The following is a 17,314-nucleotide window of genomic DNA, read 5'->3' on the forward strand; positions in this document are numbered from 1 at the left end:
TGAGTGTGGGGCTCAACTTGCATTCCCCTTTTGACTCAGTTCAGGACCTTAGTCCCCGGATGCCCCACCCACATTTAGTTAACTCAATCTAGAAACTCCCTCCCTCACAGGCGTGATGAGACATTTGTCTCCTAAATAATTCGAGAGCCTAGCAAGTTGACAGTGTGAAGGTGCCACGATCTCATCTTTAACAGTGTCCTGCTCCTCTGTACCTGCAGAGAAAGAACGCTGTTCTGAAGTAAAGACTATCATAGATACAGAGGCGCTTCTGGGTCTTTCCACAACATCTGTTAATATTACATCAGATTCGTTTTGTTCCACCATAGGTCTTCACGATTGTCCTTGCTCTCATTGTGCCTATGTAGCGAAGCGTCCATTAAAAACCTGGAGGACAGGTTTCAAAATGGCTCCCTAAAGTTAGATGCATGGGGGTGCCTGGAAGGTGATTGGCCTAGAGAGGGCCTGAACGCTCGACACTAGGAGCTTAGCTATGCGTTGCCATTTATCTATACCCATTGCAATATTCTTTATAAGAAAGGGTCAAATACGCTTCTCTGACATCTAGGACCACTGAGTAAAATTAGTCAAATCTGACGAGAGTGGTGTCTACAGACCGTTATTCCTGCTGGTCAGTTATAAAAAAAGAATGGTTAAAAAACCACCTGGGGCTTGACATTGACATGTAGTGTGGGGAACGGAACCCTGAACGTCAGTAATCTGATGGTGTCTTTAGGTTCTGTCAGTACTGAGCTAAAGGACTCTACTGCAGAATTACGCTCTCATTACCTGGTGGAGAGATCGCCCAACCTTTATGGATGATCACAGAACCCTGGACTAGCAATTACTGTGTAAGAGATAAGCAGAGGAAAATGCTTCCTTTTCCCACTGGGTTCACGTCTCTCCCTCCTAAATGCCCCAGCAGGAGTCGCTAGAGACCTCGTATGATCTCTGGAGAGGTGTAGAGGGAGAAGCTTTCCCACATCCATCTGGCTTCCGTGTCATTGATTTTAAACCCAAGGACTGTGCTTGAGTACATACATGGCCTTATTCTTATGCACTGATTCATGTGTGTGTTCATGTGCATTCCTGTATGTGCATACATATGCAACTATATGCATGCATCTGTTGAACTCAGTGCCCCATGCTTATGTAACAAGCACTTATGGACTGAGCTGTCTCCCCAACCCTCTGATTATTTTTCAGAAGCTATCATCCTTTCCATGGATAAGAGGCCCACCCATGGCCCCGTATACATCAAAATCTTCACATCTGAGCCCATCTTCTTCCAACAACTCATTAACAGAAGGCATTGGAATTTGTTCTTAAATAATTTATTCTTTTAATATTGACTTTTGTGAAGTTACAGTTCAAGGTAATCTGAAGTCCGAAAAAGGTAGACCCCATACTTTGAAAGACAACTGTGCAAATTTCACATACTTTCTATAATAAGTATAAATAATTTCATGATTTCACATTAACAATGAAAATATCAAATAAACACAAAATAATAGGCTATTAACTCTGAAAGAACTAGATGAAGATGCATTGTATTTGACATCTTTGGGGAAGAAGGACAAAGATGTACGTCAGGGAAGGACACGCAGCAGATATGAAGAGAAAAGGCTAGGTAGAGCTCGACATCACAAGTATCGTCAGGTGCTGGGCCAGACCCCAGATGTCAGCCTTGACCCCTGCACAGCTGCATTTCCCTCCTGCGCAAGTCCAAAGCACACAGAGAAGCTGCGAGCCAATGGCAGAAACCTCCTCATCCTCATGGCTACTGGCTTTGCTATCTCAATGTTCCGATCCGGTACCCAAGGGGCACAGCATTTACATAGTAAGCAAAGGTCGTGAAAGGACACATATTTCTGTGTCCTGTCCCACTGTCACCTCACTCCATTCCTATTTTTCTTCAAAGAGGTAGGATACTTAGAAACATCTATGGAAGACAGAACGTTTTCTTCTTGTGCAGCCAGGGAGTCATAAGAAGCATCAGATTCTACAGGCTTTGTTCAGAAAGCAACCCCTTCTTTCCTAGGGAGGCAACAAGTAGAGAGAAGACAATCACCCCACCACACTCTGGGGCCAGGAACTCGCCGGGTTCCCGGGACATGGTGAAAAGCAAATATGTTATTTCAAGAGAATACTGTGGAAGGGACTCTTCATTTAAATAATTCTGAAGTTCAAAATAAATAAGGCAGAATGAAGGCTCCCTTTAAGAAGGCAGCTTGTTGAATTCACATAACAAGCTGTCAGGGGCAACCTGACAACAACCAGAAAATAGGTTATTATTATTCAGTCTACCTCTAGGGCACCATTTCAATGTCTTAAAAATCCCTCATACATAATATAAGGGTATATTACATTTGTACACACTCTGATACACACCTCAGTCCAAACTACTCTCTTCGGACTGGAGGACAACAATGACCAACGCTGGTTTGTCTTCCCACTAAGACGGTCTACTGTCTAGAAGGTGCATACAGTCAAGAGCAGCTCGTTGTGTCTCCATGTGCACATGTCTCATTTCAGCAGCAGCCTCAGGATCACAGTCTGTGTGTGGCTCTGTTTTCCTGCAGAACCTTGGGAGCCATGTTGGCAGGTAGGGAAGCCCAGTGGCCACAGATGCGCTCTGCCGATGTCCGTTTTCCCTGAGCTTCCCCTAGCATCTTGCGGAGGAGGGCCTCGGTGCTCTGGAATTTAGCTTTGGCTCTCCGAGAAAAGCTTCCAGGGGACAGCAGGATAGTCCCAGTCGCCAGCCCACCTTCCTTTCTTCCTGTTTCCTGGCAGCCAGGCTCAGGAACCGCTGCCAGTCTTCGCTTGCATTGAAGATCTCCCCAGCCTCCTGGTAGGTGGAGCAGCGACAGCTTCAGACTGAACCCGACCTCATGCACTGCCGGTAACCAGGTCTACTCTCAGCCCACCAGGACACAGTCTTGGTTACCAACCGGACGGCCATGGCCATGATGAGGGAAGAGCTTATCTGGTCTACTTTGCTCAAAGACACTTGAAGCCACTGTCCCAGGGCCCACCCTTCCCGTGGCACTCAGGGGTCTGGACGACAGCACCACTCTGGCTGGCAGTTTGAGGCCCCCTTCTTCCGGGACCAATCAATGTGTCCGCACTTAGCCGTACATCTGCTTGAACTGGTAGCACTCATTGCAGTAACCATTACACTTGGCATTGCCAAAGTGATCGCAAGCAGGGGCCCGGCAGCGCTGCTTAGGGGGCTCTTCAGGAGTGGGCTCACCCCGGTGGGCCAAAGAAGCTATTCGCTGGCTTAGGTGCTGGCACTCCATACAGAGTTCCTCACTGCGACAAGCCAGGATGTTCTTGCAAGAGGCCCGGGCACACTTCGGCCTTGAGGCTCCCTGTGTGGTTCGAGGCATTTCTCTACGCTGGCTTGATCTCTGAGTGGGAAGAGAGAGAGAGAGAGAGAGAGAGAGAGAGAGAGAGAGAGAGAGAGAGAGAGAGAGAGAGGTGTTACATTTCTCAGGAGACCAGAGGGACTTCAAATTAACAGGGTGGATTCTACCGAGTGTTCGATCTGCCTGAGTGGGAGAAGTGTATGTGTAACTGAGGACCGCCAATCCCAGGAGAAGCCGACCGCCTGGTTCTGTCCGAGGGAACATTTTTGTCTGTTTGTTTGTGTGTTGTTTGTGTTTTCCCGACATGCCAGTAAATGGAAGCAGCCTCGGTGTTTGGGATAAAGGACTGTTTGGAAAGTCTGCTTCTCCTTCATTTCTAACATGTCCCTCCCTGATCACCCTGGCTTTCGGGACGCTTGCAGGAGGTTTCAGTCTACAGCTGACTGCACTGGCTTTTCAGAATAAATTCTAAGTGTACTTAGGCCATGCAATATTTCCACCCCGGGAGCCAATGAAATGTGGTTGGCTTTTCCAGGCTCTCTTCCGGCAGACTTTTCAAAGAGGCCCTTTGTCATAAGGAGACAGTCTATCTGTCATGGATGAAGGACCTGGATACCAGAGGGGTCAAGCTCCACCAAATGTCTCACCAGTTGTTCTTCAGGCCTTTTGGCTTCATGAAATCTCTGGTTCTGAGCTTCAATGAAACACTTCTGACAGTACCCTTCAAACATGGTGCTTCCCAGGGTGCCACACTCCCTGCCCAGGCACGGGATGTTGTTCTGGAATCTGGGGGCCGAGGAAGCGGCTTTCCCAGAGGCGGTGACAGACTCTACAAAAGAGTAGGTGCTATTCAGTATCACATCCGGGTTACAGTGCACACACACACACACACACACACACACACACACACACACACACACACACAGATGTTAGAGAAGAAATGGATCCCAGCCTAGGTTCGCACAACTTTTAAGCAGGTGCTTAAGACCAAACTTACGTCAGCGAACATCTTTGGATCTACTGATATTAATTTAACTTTGAATACGGATCACCGATCTGTCAAAGACCAAACAGCAGACACGAGCTGTTTACCAGTCCTTAAGCCACAAATGTTTTCCTGGCATCCGTAAATACTTCCTGTTCTTTATTAGCTATCTTTAGACCATCTCACCAACATCGCTGAAGTCTAAACTCTCCATGGATGGCAGATACTCAATAGCCTTATTAAAATCAGCCCACAGTTTGGTGTGGCAGTACATGTAGAAATCCCAGCACTCAGGGGTCAGAAGCATAAAGATTGCCAGGACTCTGAGGCCACCCTGGGCTACATAATGGGTTCATCTTGGGCTAGCATGAACTACATCTCTAGGATACTTTTAATTTAGAGTACGTGGTAACTAGAGCTGCTGTAATGAGATGGTGTTTACTGCTTTCAGGTACAAAAGCAGAGCAACGACAACTGTCCCCAGGCACAAACCAACTGCTGAGGTAGGCTACTTTCTTGACACTCAGGGTCCTGTCTAGACAGTAGCTACTGCAATGGGCAATCTATGATTTCACTCACGTTTATTTTCTCTGTATTCGATGAAACATAGCGTGCAAAAGCCCTTGTTTTCCGGAGTCCCAAAATACATGCAGCCAGCTTTTCTGCACTTGCTTGTCCCAGTTCTGTCTGCTGGAGTCCGTGATGTCTGGGAAAGGTAGCCAGAGGGGACGGCATTTCCAGTTCGGTGGCAAGAGTGTGGGGTGAGACTTTGGATGAGTTGTGAGGGGTCAGACTTGGAGCGCTGGTGACAGGAGGGAGGGACACTGGAAGTGAGGCTGGAGGTGGGCTCTGCCGTAGTCCTTTTGAAACAGGTACTACAGATGCCGTTAAACGTCCGAGTGACATCCTGAAGGCAGGCTTGGCACTTACCGGGGTCTGCGGTGTGGCTGGCGCTCATCTGCCGCGCATTGTGACAACGCTCACAGAATCCGTTGTGTTGCACGTTCAGCGTGAAAGGGCACCCGGGGCTCCTGCACTTCATTGCAGTGGTCTCACTGAACAGGAAAAGGCTGGGGGCCGTGGGTGGGGCCGAATGGGGGCCTCCAGCTGTTTCCTCGGGGTTCCAGTTCGAGGAGCCAAGTCCCACCGCTGGGAGTCCTCCCTCAGGGCCCAGCTTCGAGTTCAGCTTTGGGAGTTTGCTCTGGTTCTTTTGACGCCTCTCGGAGCACTCGTGGCATAAAGGCTGAGTGTTGACGGACATGAAGAAAGGACAGTTGGGCGTCTCACATTTTATATCCATGAGTGATAGCTGGGGTGTGGAAGCCTCCAAAGGGTTCTGCGCATGCGCCCCTCTCCTGCCCTGATCGCCGTTTTCTTGCCACTTCTTGTATTCGTGCTGAACAAGCTCGAAGTAGTCGTCTACCAGATTTATTTCTTTGGGTAGATTAGCTTCATCTAACCTAGAGGACAAACAGGGAAATAAGTGAATCCAAGGAACACAAGACCGTATACCATTAGCTCCTAGACCACATTTCCGGAATGCGGTCCAGGGCCATGACTTCACAGTCAGCACCAAAATGCAGGCTTGTAACAGGACAGGTCCAGGGCACATCCTGTCACGCCCTCCCGTCAAGAAGGCACAACAAAGGAGACTGCTTACTTGGCAGCATTGATCAGGTGAGTCGTGCCGTGGTCCCAGCCTTGCACCGGGATCTCCAGCACCATCAAGTACTCCTTGAGAAGCTTTTCCTTCATCTCATGTTCAGGGTCTGTCAAAAAGTGAACCTTCAAGTCTTCAAACCTACCCCGCTCTCTGTTAACAAGTGGAACAGCTCGAATTTCTGAAGGAAGAAAAAAAAAATTAGTGAGTGAGTAAAACACGATGGTGCAGATGAGGTCGTAAAATGATCCAAATTTAAAGATACAAAAGGCATAGAAGAGTAGAAAAGCATCTTCCAGCCACACTTAAGCCCAAACCAGAAAAAAAAATGTGAGAAACACTTTGTTTCCAGGGAGGTCACAGAACGCCAAGGGACCCAAGGCTCACAGACTGCTTTTCAGCAAAGACTTCATTTGTGGTCTCGCATTCTTATTGTAGCCAAAAGGCTGAGAAGCAGTTTTTAGTTTTTGCTTAGAATACAGAGGTTCTGTACTTTTTTCTGTGCCTTTACAAATAGACACACAAATGCTCTTTGGCTGTAATTGAGCTTCTCTCCCTGTCCTTCCTGCTGCCCTGTCTTTCAACATTGTCTGCCTTCTACTTCTACTGTCTTACCCTTTAAAACGAAATCCAGATTCCATATATGAGACAAAAAAGTGTTGCTATCCTGACTCTGTATTATTTGTTTAACACGATTATCTCTTGCTCTATCTTTTTTTCCCCCTGCAAATGACAAAATCCTCTTTTTCCTCATGGCTGAATAAAACTCCGCTGTGTATATTATCAAGCCTTCTCCATCCATCCGTCTGTTGATGGTCATCTGAGCTGACTGGTTAAATTCTCATGCCTCCCTGCCCGACCTGAGTAAGAATCTTGATTTCGTCAATGTCAAACTAAGCGTGTCACTTCACTTTTCCGAGTCTCCATGGCTTCATCAATAAGATAGGACAACCCCTGCCAACCTCCCCGAAGGACACTGTGAGAACGGGATGAGACAGTGTTGCCTAGCAACTGCTCAACTATACATTAAGGAAGGTATTATAATAACAGCTAAACATCTTCTGGCTCTGTGTACTTTAATTGGGTCATGCAATAACAATAACAGGGTGGAAGTAGGCACACGTGCCTGTCCAACCTATGTTTGCCAAGCTGAATGTACTTCTTAGGTCACACCAAAGATGGGGAAATACTACGCTTACTGCTGTTGATTCACTGCGCCAACATGGGTGACTCTGATCAGAAAAATCCCAACTCTATGAACCTGACAGCTTGGGAGTGCTTAGATTTCTAACTAGGGATCTGAAATGATATTGAGTGCAAGCATCTCGCAGAAGGGATATCTAATCCTCTGTAACGAGGGACAAAATAACGAACTGAAACAAAACAGTTTCAACTGGGAAAAAAACAAGAGAGCAAGGCCTGGAACTCCAGGATCCAACAAGGTAACGAATAGGAACCGATGTTTTCTTACCAGGGCCACTGTCCTTCAGGGTCACCAGGGGTACAAAGTGCTGACTGTCGTAGCCAAGGACGATGGGATATCTGTAACATTCCTGCGCAGGCCAGTGGAGAGGCAGGTAGATCCCACCCACTTTCAAAGGAGCAAAATTGGAACCTGATTCCAAACTTCTTAGCATTTTGTCTGTTGATAGAAAGAGAAAACAAGGTAAGACCCCCTGGGTGACTTCTGTGAAGCTCCCACCACTGTCAACTGACAGCCACAGGGGCCACCCTGGTTTATCCTCAGAGCTAAAGTGCACCTGGGGAACCAAGAAACTCTCGGAAGCACCCCACCTGAGATGACAATGATGGGTCTTCTGAGGATGTTGCTGAGGACAAATATGTGGATTTCTTCCAGAGAATTGTACTGAAGTCCACTCCGGGCTGCTGGTGTGTCTGCTGAGGCCATTTTGACCAAGTTGTCCCATTCGTCATTCCAGTTCTAGTGGGGAGAGAGTATGAGAGGAATGGATTAACGACTCCCTTAGAGGCCACTCTGCATCTGTCTGCTTAAGAACCTCTGCTCACGCTCATTCAAATGTTCATCCTCTCCCCAATTTTGGTTTGGTTTCTTTACTATTTTCCCACTGCAGGGCAAAACTGACAGGAGATACAGACAGCATTTGCTTCCATAAAAATCCCCCACTGGGGTGCTGAGGAGAGCTCAGTTGGAGGAGTGCTTGCCTAACTTGGGTTTGATCCCCCACAGAAAACCACACGGTGGTGTGAGCCTGCAATCCTAGCAGTGTGGCAGCAGAGGCAGAAAGGTCATTTTCTGCTACACAGCAGGTTCAAAGCCTGTCCGAGCTACGTGATTCCCTAGCTCAAAAACAAACAAACAGGACACAAGATACTGAAGCTCTGCTTCAATCCTTTTAGAACCCTTCCCCAGCTTGTGGCTAAAGATTATGATGTACATTCTTCCCTGATCTGGTTGGCTCAGCTAAGCCAGGAGACTCAGGGAAGTGCTCAAGAAAAGGTTGGAAGACAAAGATGCATGCCGAGGGACCTGCTGCTGAGACTTAGCCCAGAGAGTGGCTAAGGCCTGGGGTTAATCCCACAGAATGTTCTTGGTGTTTTCCACTGAGTGGGCAATGCTTAGATCGACTCATATGACTTAGTAAGTCATATGTTCCTCAGGGAACAGGGACCGGCCACGAGTAGCCTCTGTCTGTCAGAGGGCTGCCGAACAGAAGCAAAACATACCCGAGTGTCGTAGCAAAGTCCCGTCTCCACAAATTCCTGAGATTTCAGCGACTCCAGCTGCCAGCGGAACTTAAAATTCCGAGTGTCTGTCTCCTTAAGGGTGCTGCAGAGGGCCTTCCTCAGGACCAAGTCAGTATCCTGGACACCCCACATATACTGACAGGCTGCATGCATGAGGCAGTTTCCATCACCTGAGGACAGAAGGGAGCCGTGAGGAGCAAAGTTAAGCAGCCCAAAGTGAATGCCCTTCTAAGGTTTTCAGGATAACTGGAGACCACTGCTGGGGACTGTACGGTTGGATTTTAACCAAGGGCCAACTGATAACATTCTCTACAGAGGCTTTCCATTCTTCTGTGTAATGCATCGTGCCAACAGTGAGAGGTGTCAAACGACCTCCATTGTAGCACAGCTCTGCACCTAACTGGTCTGTATGACTGTGGGAACACTCTTGAAAGGCTCTTCTTGTCTACTTCGTATGAACTCTACAGTCCTTCCTTCCTAGTAATCTTTGACTAGGCCTTGACATTACTACTCTCTAGTTCTAAGGAGGTTTTCAGTCCAGGGCAACAACACACACACACACACACACACACACACACACACACACACACCAGGAAGCCACCGTGGCTCGACCTACTAGAGAGGGTTGGTCTGGCTATGACTCAGTGGTAAATGACTTAGCCATTCCACTTTAGCTGTGGGGACCTGGGATTTTCCTCTCCTAGCTTATAAAGTAGGAACGGCAGCAGCACATAATGCAGGCCCTGCCCCAGCCTCTAGTGAATTATGACAGCCTGCTTGTAAGGGACTGTGAAGCCCTTTTAAAAAAAAGTTAAAAGGCCAACTGGGCCTGGTTGTGCATGCTTGCAATTCTAACATTTGGGAGGCTGAAGCAGGAGGATCAGAAGGTCATCCTTAGCTACAGAGTGAGCTGACAATTAGCTTGGACTACGTGAGAACCTGTCTCAGTCAGTCAGTCAGTCAGTCAGTCAGTCGTCTGTCAGTCAACCAATCAGCAAGCAATTCAAAAAAATAAAAGTTTGAAAGTTGCTGACATTTAAAATAACTCGGCGTTTGAGGCTGGCATTTTGTGAAAAAGGCAAGTCTAATTTTCTCCCACTCATTCCTTACTTTTCCAGGAAGGGAGTCACAATTCAGCTGACTGTCCTTCCAGTTGGGACTTTTATTGTTTTCAGTTCTGGATATTGAACCCAGGGCCTGGGGAATGCTAGGCCAGGGCTCTACCAGGCAGCTACATCCAGTCCAGACTGCATTCCTTCTCGTGCCCCAAATAGTAAACATTTGGGGGGAATCATTTAATACAAAACTAGTTGATTCTTCACTCTCCTTTGGTAAGCACTACATAATTTTAATTTTTAGGAAGACTGGAGTGTGCATACATGCGCGTGTGTGTGTGTGTTTAATATTACTCTGTCAGTAAAGCGATAAAGCTATTTGAAATTCCATAAGATTCTAACTCTAGTGAAATTGTAAACAACCTGTCGAATACATATCCAGGGTCACTATCCCTTCAGTGTGCATGCTTTAAACCATTCCCCAAACTAATGGACAGAAAAGATCACTTAGAGCTTAGTGTCTAGGCCGACGTGTGGCAAGGACTGCATTCTGTTGAAATTTCCCCTTTGCAAAATCTAGAGCAAAGATAAGGCTTTTTTTTTTCTTCTCTTCTTCTTCTTGGGCTTACTTTCAGTTCTTTATTGAGATGCACCCGTGTAAAATTCCCTAAGTAACATGTGGAATTCCCCAGTGCGAAGATATTTGACTAGCAATTGAGCAACAACAGTTGTTGGACGTTTTGTTCTGGTGTGTAGACATTTAAACTGTGAACTGCACCCTGGACTTTCCAAGTGGGCGTGGCCAGGATGAGCTGGAACTGGGCTACTCACTATACAAGTGAGATTGCCGCGGCCAATAGACACTGGGATTTTCATGAAGTTTCAATTTTATGCCACCTACTCCCTTCCTCATTCACCACAGTCTCATATCCCCAAACTGCAGACTTGTGAATTGCCCCCTCCTCAAAGAGACCTGCCTTTGAAGAAAACCTCCTGGAAGGGAGGGCTTTTTAAAAGGAAAGGAAAGATGCTAATAATAAGCAAATGGACAGAGAGCCACTCGTTCCCCCCCCCTCCTTTAAAACACTTTGTTTTCCATAACTTCTCTTCAAAGCAGAGAGATTAGGATTCTTGGGACCCAGCATGTTACCAAAATACCTTTTCCACTTTTATTTGTAACGTGAATCCTTGCTGCTTTAAATGGCAAAAGAAGTGTTTGGCATTTACATTGCATTTTTTTCCCTACAGGAAATTAGCTATTTCCTCTGTTAAGGAAATACTATGTAACATTTGCTAATTCTGTGAGTGGCAAATAAAATAAGGCTTTTCTTCTCTCTACACCATTTCTAATTCTATCAACTCCATCTCTCCTTTTGTTACAAAATGGGACGTGGTAAAAACCACAGACTGTCAGGTACATAAGCCCCTCGATGACAAGTTAATATGATTATCTACTTCTAGGCATCACTTGACTTAATGCCAAGAACAATGTAGATAATCACTGTCTCCAGTTCTCTTTCCACTCTATTTCTAAGAGTCTAAGCTTCATAAATATAGGGAAGATGTGGAGGGATACAAGAGTCCCCGGAATCAAAACAAACAAAACCCCACATCCACCCATCCCTAGTTACTCAAGTCAAGAATAGCCGAAGTTAATGTACCAATTAAGTTATTAAGCTAACGTTTCTAGCGCCATCACTGCCAACAAGAAGATGAGATCGTGCTCTTACCTACAGTGTAACTATTCAACTGATCTCACACACTCCGTTGTCTTACAATAATAAATGTCAACATCGTCAAACGCACAATTCTGTAACTGCACAAAACAATATTACTGGACGTTTCTGCCAATATTCTTCTTACTCAAAGGACATGTTTTTAAGAAGTTGGAATAGAAAAATGGTTGCCAGTGGTAAAGTCCTCTACGTAACCCAAGGCAGAATCTGGCTACTTTAGACAATAGGTGGAGGTGGCCCTTAATGACAACATAATTGTCTGCTTCTGGACTTCACTTGATCTGATTGGCCAAGAATAGTGCAGAAAGGCTGTGCCTCATTTGCTGAGGCAACAGAACCTAGGTAAGGGGTGCAGAGACTGTGCAGAGCGTCTCCTGTCCTGAGCTTGCTTGTTAACCTAGAAAATTCCGTTAACGCAGGAAGAGCAAGAACATCACTGTGTTTTCCTAGTGGCAGCAGCAAACAGCGGTGACCCTGCTTTCCAGTGTTCTGCTTGCCTTCTGGGCTTGAAACCTTTTAAATCCTTCCCATTCTGGCCAGTTGAAGGGCACTTTATAGACGATTCAACCAACGTAAGCATTAGGAAGATTAATCCCCCAACTGGGGCATTCGGTTTAGAAATGCATTCCACAAGCCTTCCTGCCCTCTGTACCCAAACACACAGGCACTGAGTGTGTTAGAAAACACCTTAAATACAACTATCCAACAGCTGGCTGCAAGCGGTGCACACTTGCTGACCTAGCACTCAGTGATGGAAACGGAAAGATTCCAAGTTCAAAAGCAGCCTGGGCTACACCATGAAATCCTGCCTCATTACAACAGCGGACTCGCCAGACACACTTACAGCCACCACTCATCCCTTAAGAGAGTTTCTATAGGCGCCTGATTAGCTCCATTAAAAAGCATGACCAGAAGCAGTCTCTGTGGTTAGCAGGAGGGTACCAGAGGGAAAGAGCAAGGCTTACCGTTGGTTTTCAGAGCCACGAGCTTCCTGACTTCACGACACCAGTTGAGCTTCTTTTGGCTTTCCAGAGAAGCCTGGACGCTTCTGTCAATAAGTGCTTTGTGGATGATCTCTCGAAACTGTGGGCAAAACTGACACGTTCTGAACATCTCCAGTGTGTACCGGTGCATGGTTTTAAAATGGTGGATGATCCCATTGCTAGGCTTGAAAATGTCTTCTGGGGTTCTCTCTCGTATCTTCACCGCTTTCCTCATATTGCTCAAATACAAAGCCTGAGGAAGAAGTTGTTCAGCCATGGTCCTCGACAAGGCCTGAAGAGGAAGGGGAAAAGCCCATTCCGTTAGCCTGCCTTTTACACTGCTCCCATATACCTGCCGGCAGGAAACCCCAGTGTTTGATCTTGTCATTACTCTAATCTGTAGGTAAAAGATCTTAGTCACCTCGACTCCCAGGATACTAGCTGGCCCTGAAGATTAACTCACACTGGACTGTTTTAAGTTACATCACTTTTAAAGATTAGTCTAAACAAGAGAAGGAAGGCGGAGCGTGGGTACTGAGGAGGAGGGGAATAACCCATGCTTTCAGTAATGCTTGTCAGTGATCCAAGTCTGTCTCTCAGCGACAGGTACTGCTTCACACAGCCAACCTCACATCCCTCTGATGTCACTCATCAGAGTCCCAAGTCTAGGCTCACTGAAGACCCCCACCATTCAATCCTCCCTCTTGACTCACGTCTAGATTCAGGTCATTCGAACATCCCCTTTCTCGATGCTGCAAAGGCAGCAAGTAGTTTTGGAAATCCCGTGTGGCATCTAGCTGCTTGCTTGGTATTTCCTCTTTCTTATTGACCCCAAAGACATGTATAAATGCTCGGTTTATGATATTTATAAAGAGCCGATATTTATAAAGAGCCGACGCCAAATTGTTTTATAACCAACAACGGAAAAAAAAAAACAAAACAAAAACAGAAACAAAAACGAAGCTGATTTCTGGCCAGATCCTTCACAATCTTAAAAGCAAATAAACGTCAGCTGGATTTCAGAACCTTGCCACTGAACCTCACAGCGTGAGACAAATGAACAGAGGGATACTAAGGTATATCACACCTCCCAGAGAGGTGGGGGGGGGGGAACAGACACCAGCGCGCTCTATGACTTTAACTCAACTAGACCAACTTTTATTTATGGCTGCCCTTCCAGATCCCAATGCTCAGAGACCTCAACACCCTCCTTCCTTTACCATAAAAGATCGAGCGCAATCAAAGGTGGAGGAAATGAAATCAGGAAACGAACAGGAAGTATTGGAGTGGGGTACCACTCAGGACGAAGACTGGCCATATGACCACCCACGCCAACTATGCACGAATGTGGACTGATGATGCAGAGAGACCAATGTGGATCAATGGCCATCCAGGTCTGCTTCACTGTCCTCACAGACCCTCCTTGGGCACTTGACCACACATCCTAATTTCCTAGAAGACAGAAATGATATAGAGCACCTAGGAAATTTCTCAGCGAAGCTTAATGCCACTCCGGCACCATACTATCCTCCAATGCAAACTCACCAGGTTAAAATAAAAACGGTGTTAAGACTATGCAAGAGGGAAAAGAAATCGTAAGTTCTTGTTCCCTGCTTGGAAGGGAGGGGCTGCTCCTGGGAATTTGCATTGGGATGCTGAGGCCTGGAAGTTATTCTCTGTGCCTGATGACAGTTGCGCCTCGCAAGTAGAATTAGGCAGAAACATAGACAGAATGGGACAAAACTACCACACATACATCTCCTTGGTGATATAGCATGGTCTCTCTCACAATGTCATCACCCCATCCATGAATGGATGCATGCAAGCAGCAAGGCTGGACCACCTATTTAAGGCCAACCCTTGTGCCTGATGCGATAGCTAAAAATGTATGATTTCACTCCTAGCCTTGATATCTGTCAGACAACCCCTGCAGCTAAGGCAGTGATGGTCAGACCCATCTCAGGTCCAGCAGACGTAAGGATGCAGCTCTGCTCATAAGCCAAGTCTTCCTATTCCCCATCTCAATCCCTTGCTGGTCTCCTGATAGCAACCCTGGCGTACAGCATTTGCAGCTCTCAGAAACAGGCAAGGAGAAGTTTTGCATCAGTGAGCTGCACCTTGTTCTATTTTTATGGCTATTCTATTTTGCTCTTCTGGACCTCAAGAACTTTTAGCATAGATCTAAAAGTGGCGGGGGCTCTAAGCCATATGTAAGACATGCAAAGGTCAGTATCTGTCAGCCCACTAAGACCCCGTTCACGGACTCTGCCTTGCACTGCGTGCAAAAGTGCCTATTTAAGACAGAGCTTAAACCTCCCTCTGCCCAAGTTTCCAGTTCTTGGACTTCCCCACATTTAGAGAATAAAGTTTCCTGACATATCATTGTAATGTTTTATGGGTAAAAAAAAAAAATTAAAGCACTACCCTTAACTTTTAAAAATATATTTGTTACCTCACTCCCTTACAGATAAATTTCCCAATTTTTGTCACAGGATCAATAAGGTTCTTCAGAACTTACTCACCAAAGTCTTTCCCCCACTTTTATTTTTCCACTCTGAACAGATTTTTTTTTTTTGCCCGCGATGTGGAAACTTCTGTATTATTTATAAACAGATACCTCGGGCAATTGTTGGGAAGTACCCCTCCAAAAATCTATACAACGAGCTGCAAAAGATCCAAGTAGCATATCAGACCACAAGAATGAGCCCTGATCAACCGATAATAATCTGCTCAATAATCTAGGACATCAGCGTATGGAAGGCTAATGAACAATAATCAGTTCCAAACGGTGCCCCCCCCCCTCCACTTGACCAGACCAGCTTTCCAAAGAAAGATGAGAGAACAGGAGAACTAAAAACAAAGCATGCTCCAGAAAGAGCTCTTAATACCTCAGCTTTCCTGAGAGGCCAGGTGGCAGGATGTGGGACGAAGGACCCGGACTGACAAGTCACAGTCTGAGTGTGGAGTCAAGGCTGCAGTAGGGAGTTTTACATGCCACCAAACGTGGACTCCCCAGCAAGCAGGCCAGAGAATCATTTCTGCATGCATACTCTTATACCGGAGCAACTAGGGCCTTAGTGGCAATCTCAAAGCACGCCCCTCCCCTCCACCTCCCTCCCCGCAACCCTCCTCCCACATTGATCACTAAAAAGTTGGCTGGCTGAAGCCTCCAAGTTGGATTTGGTGGCCTCTGAGAAAACCATCCCCTGTTGGGCCAGTAATGCACAATATGGGAAGAAACCCCAGCGCGACTCTGCAAGGTCTACGTGCCTATGAACATGCTGCACTTGATTTCCAAAGGGGGGGCTGGAAGAGTGGGTACACCCACGACCACACGACCTAGGGACCCGAAGGGTGACTATTCATCAGCCAGCTGCAGCTCACGTCACCCTGCAGGATCGGAAAGGAATAGCTAGCTAACCAGACGGCTGGAGAAACTTAGGGCTGTCAACCTAAACACTTGGCACCCGGACCTCAACTCTGGCCAACAATACCCTCACCCCAGAACTCCTGCAAAGCCATAGCAAGACAGCTCCATACTGAGCTGGCCGTGCACCCTGAATCTGGCTGGCACTGCACCCCTCTGGCCGTGCACCCACCCCCCCTGTATCCTGCTAGCCGTGCACCCCAGCCGGAGTACTGCTCACCTCCTGGGGCCGCACGGAGCCCTCGCAGAGCCCAAGTGGCCGATCAGCCGTCACTGGCGCGAGCCGTAGCCGGGGGTCGTGGTTCGGGTCGTGGTGGGGGTCGGGCCGAGGCGGAGCCCCATGGACGCCCGGTCGGGCTCTCTGGTTGGGGGTGTGCACGTCTCTCGGCGGCCTAGCTCACCGCTCCGCCTCCGGCTCCGAAGGCTGCAGACTGGGCAGTTCCCTTTTTTTGCCTTTCAGTTGTATGCTTCGCCACAGGGGGATTTCCGAGGGACTTTCCAGTCACGTGACTCCCGCATGGCGAGCGGCCGGCCAGCAGAGGGCGCTCGAGGCCGTCCCCGCCCCGCCCGGAGAAACTCCTAGGTCCCGCCCCGGGGTGTCCCCGCGTGAGTCACCTGGGCATTTCGGAAGCTGCCTTCCACGTCACATCCATGTGGAAATAGTGGTGATGGGAACTGGAAATGCAATAGGTTCTTTTTTATAGCCTCTTTTCTGAAGAAAATCAGCTGTGAAAAGGAAGGGAAATTAGAAAGAAAACCCTAAAAACCACCCAGACACACAGGACCTCAGGCATGAAGCCGGCTTTGAAGTCTGGGCTGTGCACGTGATGGACTTAAGAAAGAACCGTTCTCAGGGTCCTGAGGGGATTGAGAGAAAAGGCCACAGGGTTCTCCAGACCCTGTGTCAGCTTCAGGCTGGATGCAATGCAGAGTGAGATGAGACACCATGATCCTGCAGTTTTTGAGTTACAGGGGCAAGGTCAAATTCAGAGAAAATTAAATTCACCTCCATCACCCCTACAACCCTCCATTTGCTCCGTTTCTCCTTTATTTCCGTGCTCCAAGGAGCATTAAGGTTTAGAAAGTGCTTCAAGTTTATTACTGTCTCCCCCCATCCTCTACAGTTGTTTTCTTAGGTGTTGTTTGGTTTGCCTGAGAATTAGTTCACCCCAAGAAGCCACTGGTGGAGAACCTTCCATATTGTCCTGATCCCCGACTACAGCTTGCCTTTCTCTAGAAGGGAGAAAGCTTCGGACACAGGGGCTTGAGCTCTGCAGAGAGAGAGAGAGAGAGAGAGAGAGAGAGAGAGAGAGAGAGAGAGAGAGAGAGAGAGATGCTAAAATGCTTTTACCTTCTTGGAGTTTTTCCTCTAG

The 17,314-nt window shown here is 47.3% G+C and overlaps 1 protein-coding gene across 5 annotated transcripts; it reads right to left on the minus strand.

The window, feature by feature from the left end:
* Positions 1-1,315: 1,315 nt before the first annotated feature.
* On the minus strand, positions 1,316-16,388 carry Tnfaip3 (TNF alpha induced protein 3). 5 transcript variants are annotated; one of them, XM_039098843.2, is made up of 10 exons: positions 16,162-16,388; positions 15,037-15,178; positions 12,497-12,806; positions 8,720-8,910; positions 7,808-7,955; positions 7,485-7,655; positions 6,014-6,194; positions 4,933-5,813; positions 4,016-4,197; positions 1,316-3,410 (listed from the first exon to the last, which is right to left on the minus strand). In XM_039098843.2, the coding sequence occupies exons 3-10, from the start codon at positions 12,789-12,791 to the stop codon at positions 3,126-3,128; spliced, it is 2,334 nt and encodes a 777-aa protein (XP_038954771.1). In that variant the 5' UTR covers positions 12,792-12,806; positions 15,037-15,178; positions 16,162-16,388; the 3' UTR covers positions 1,316-3,125. The 5 variants fall into 5 exon arrangements, 4 of the variants coding, with proteins under 4 accessions (XP_038954771.1, NP_001414035.1, XP_038954761.1 ...); XR_005497282.2 differs by lacking the exons at positions 15,037-15,178; positions 16,162-16,388 and having other exon boundaries at positions 1,316-2,034; positions 2,389-3,410; positions 12,497-15,025; NM_001427106.1 differs by lacking the exon at positions 15,037-15,178 and having other exon boundaries at positions 16,162-16,374.
* Between the last annotated feature and the right edge of the window lie 926 nt (positions 16,389-17,314).

Source organism: Rattus norvegicus, chromosome 1 (genome assembly GCF_036323735.1).
Source record: "Rattus norvegicus strain BN/NHsdMcwi chromosome 1, GRCr8, whole genome shotgun sequence".
Taxonomy (NCBI): domain Eukaryota; kingdom Metazoa; phylum Chordata; class Mammalia; order Rodentia; family Muridae; genus Rattus; species Rattus norvegicus.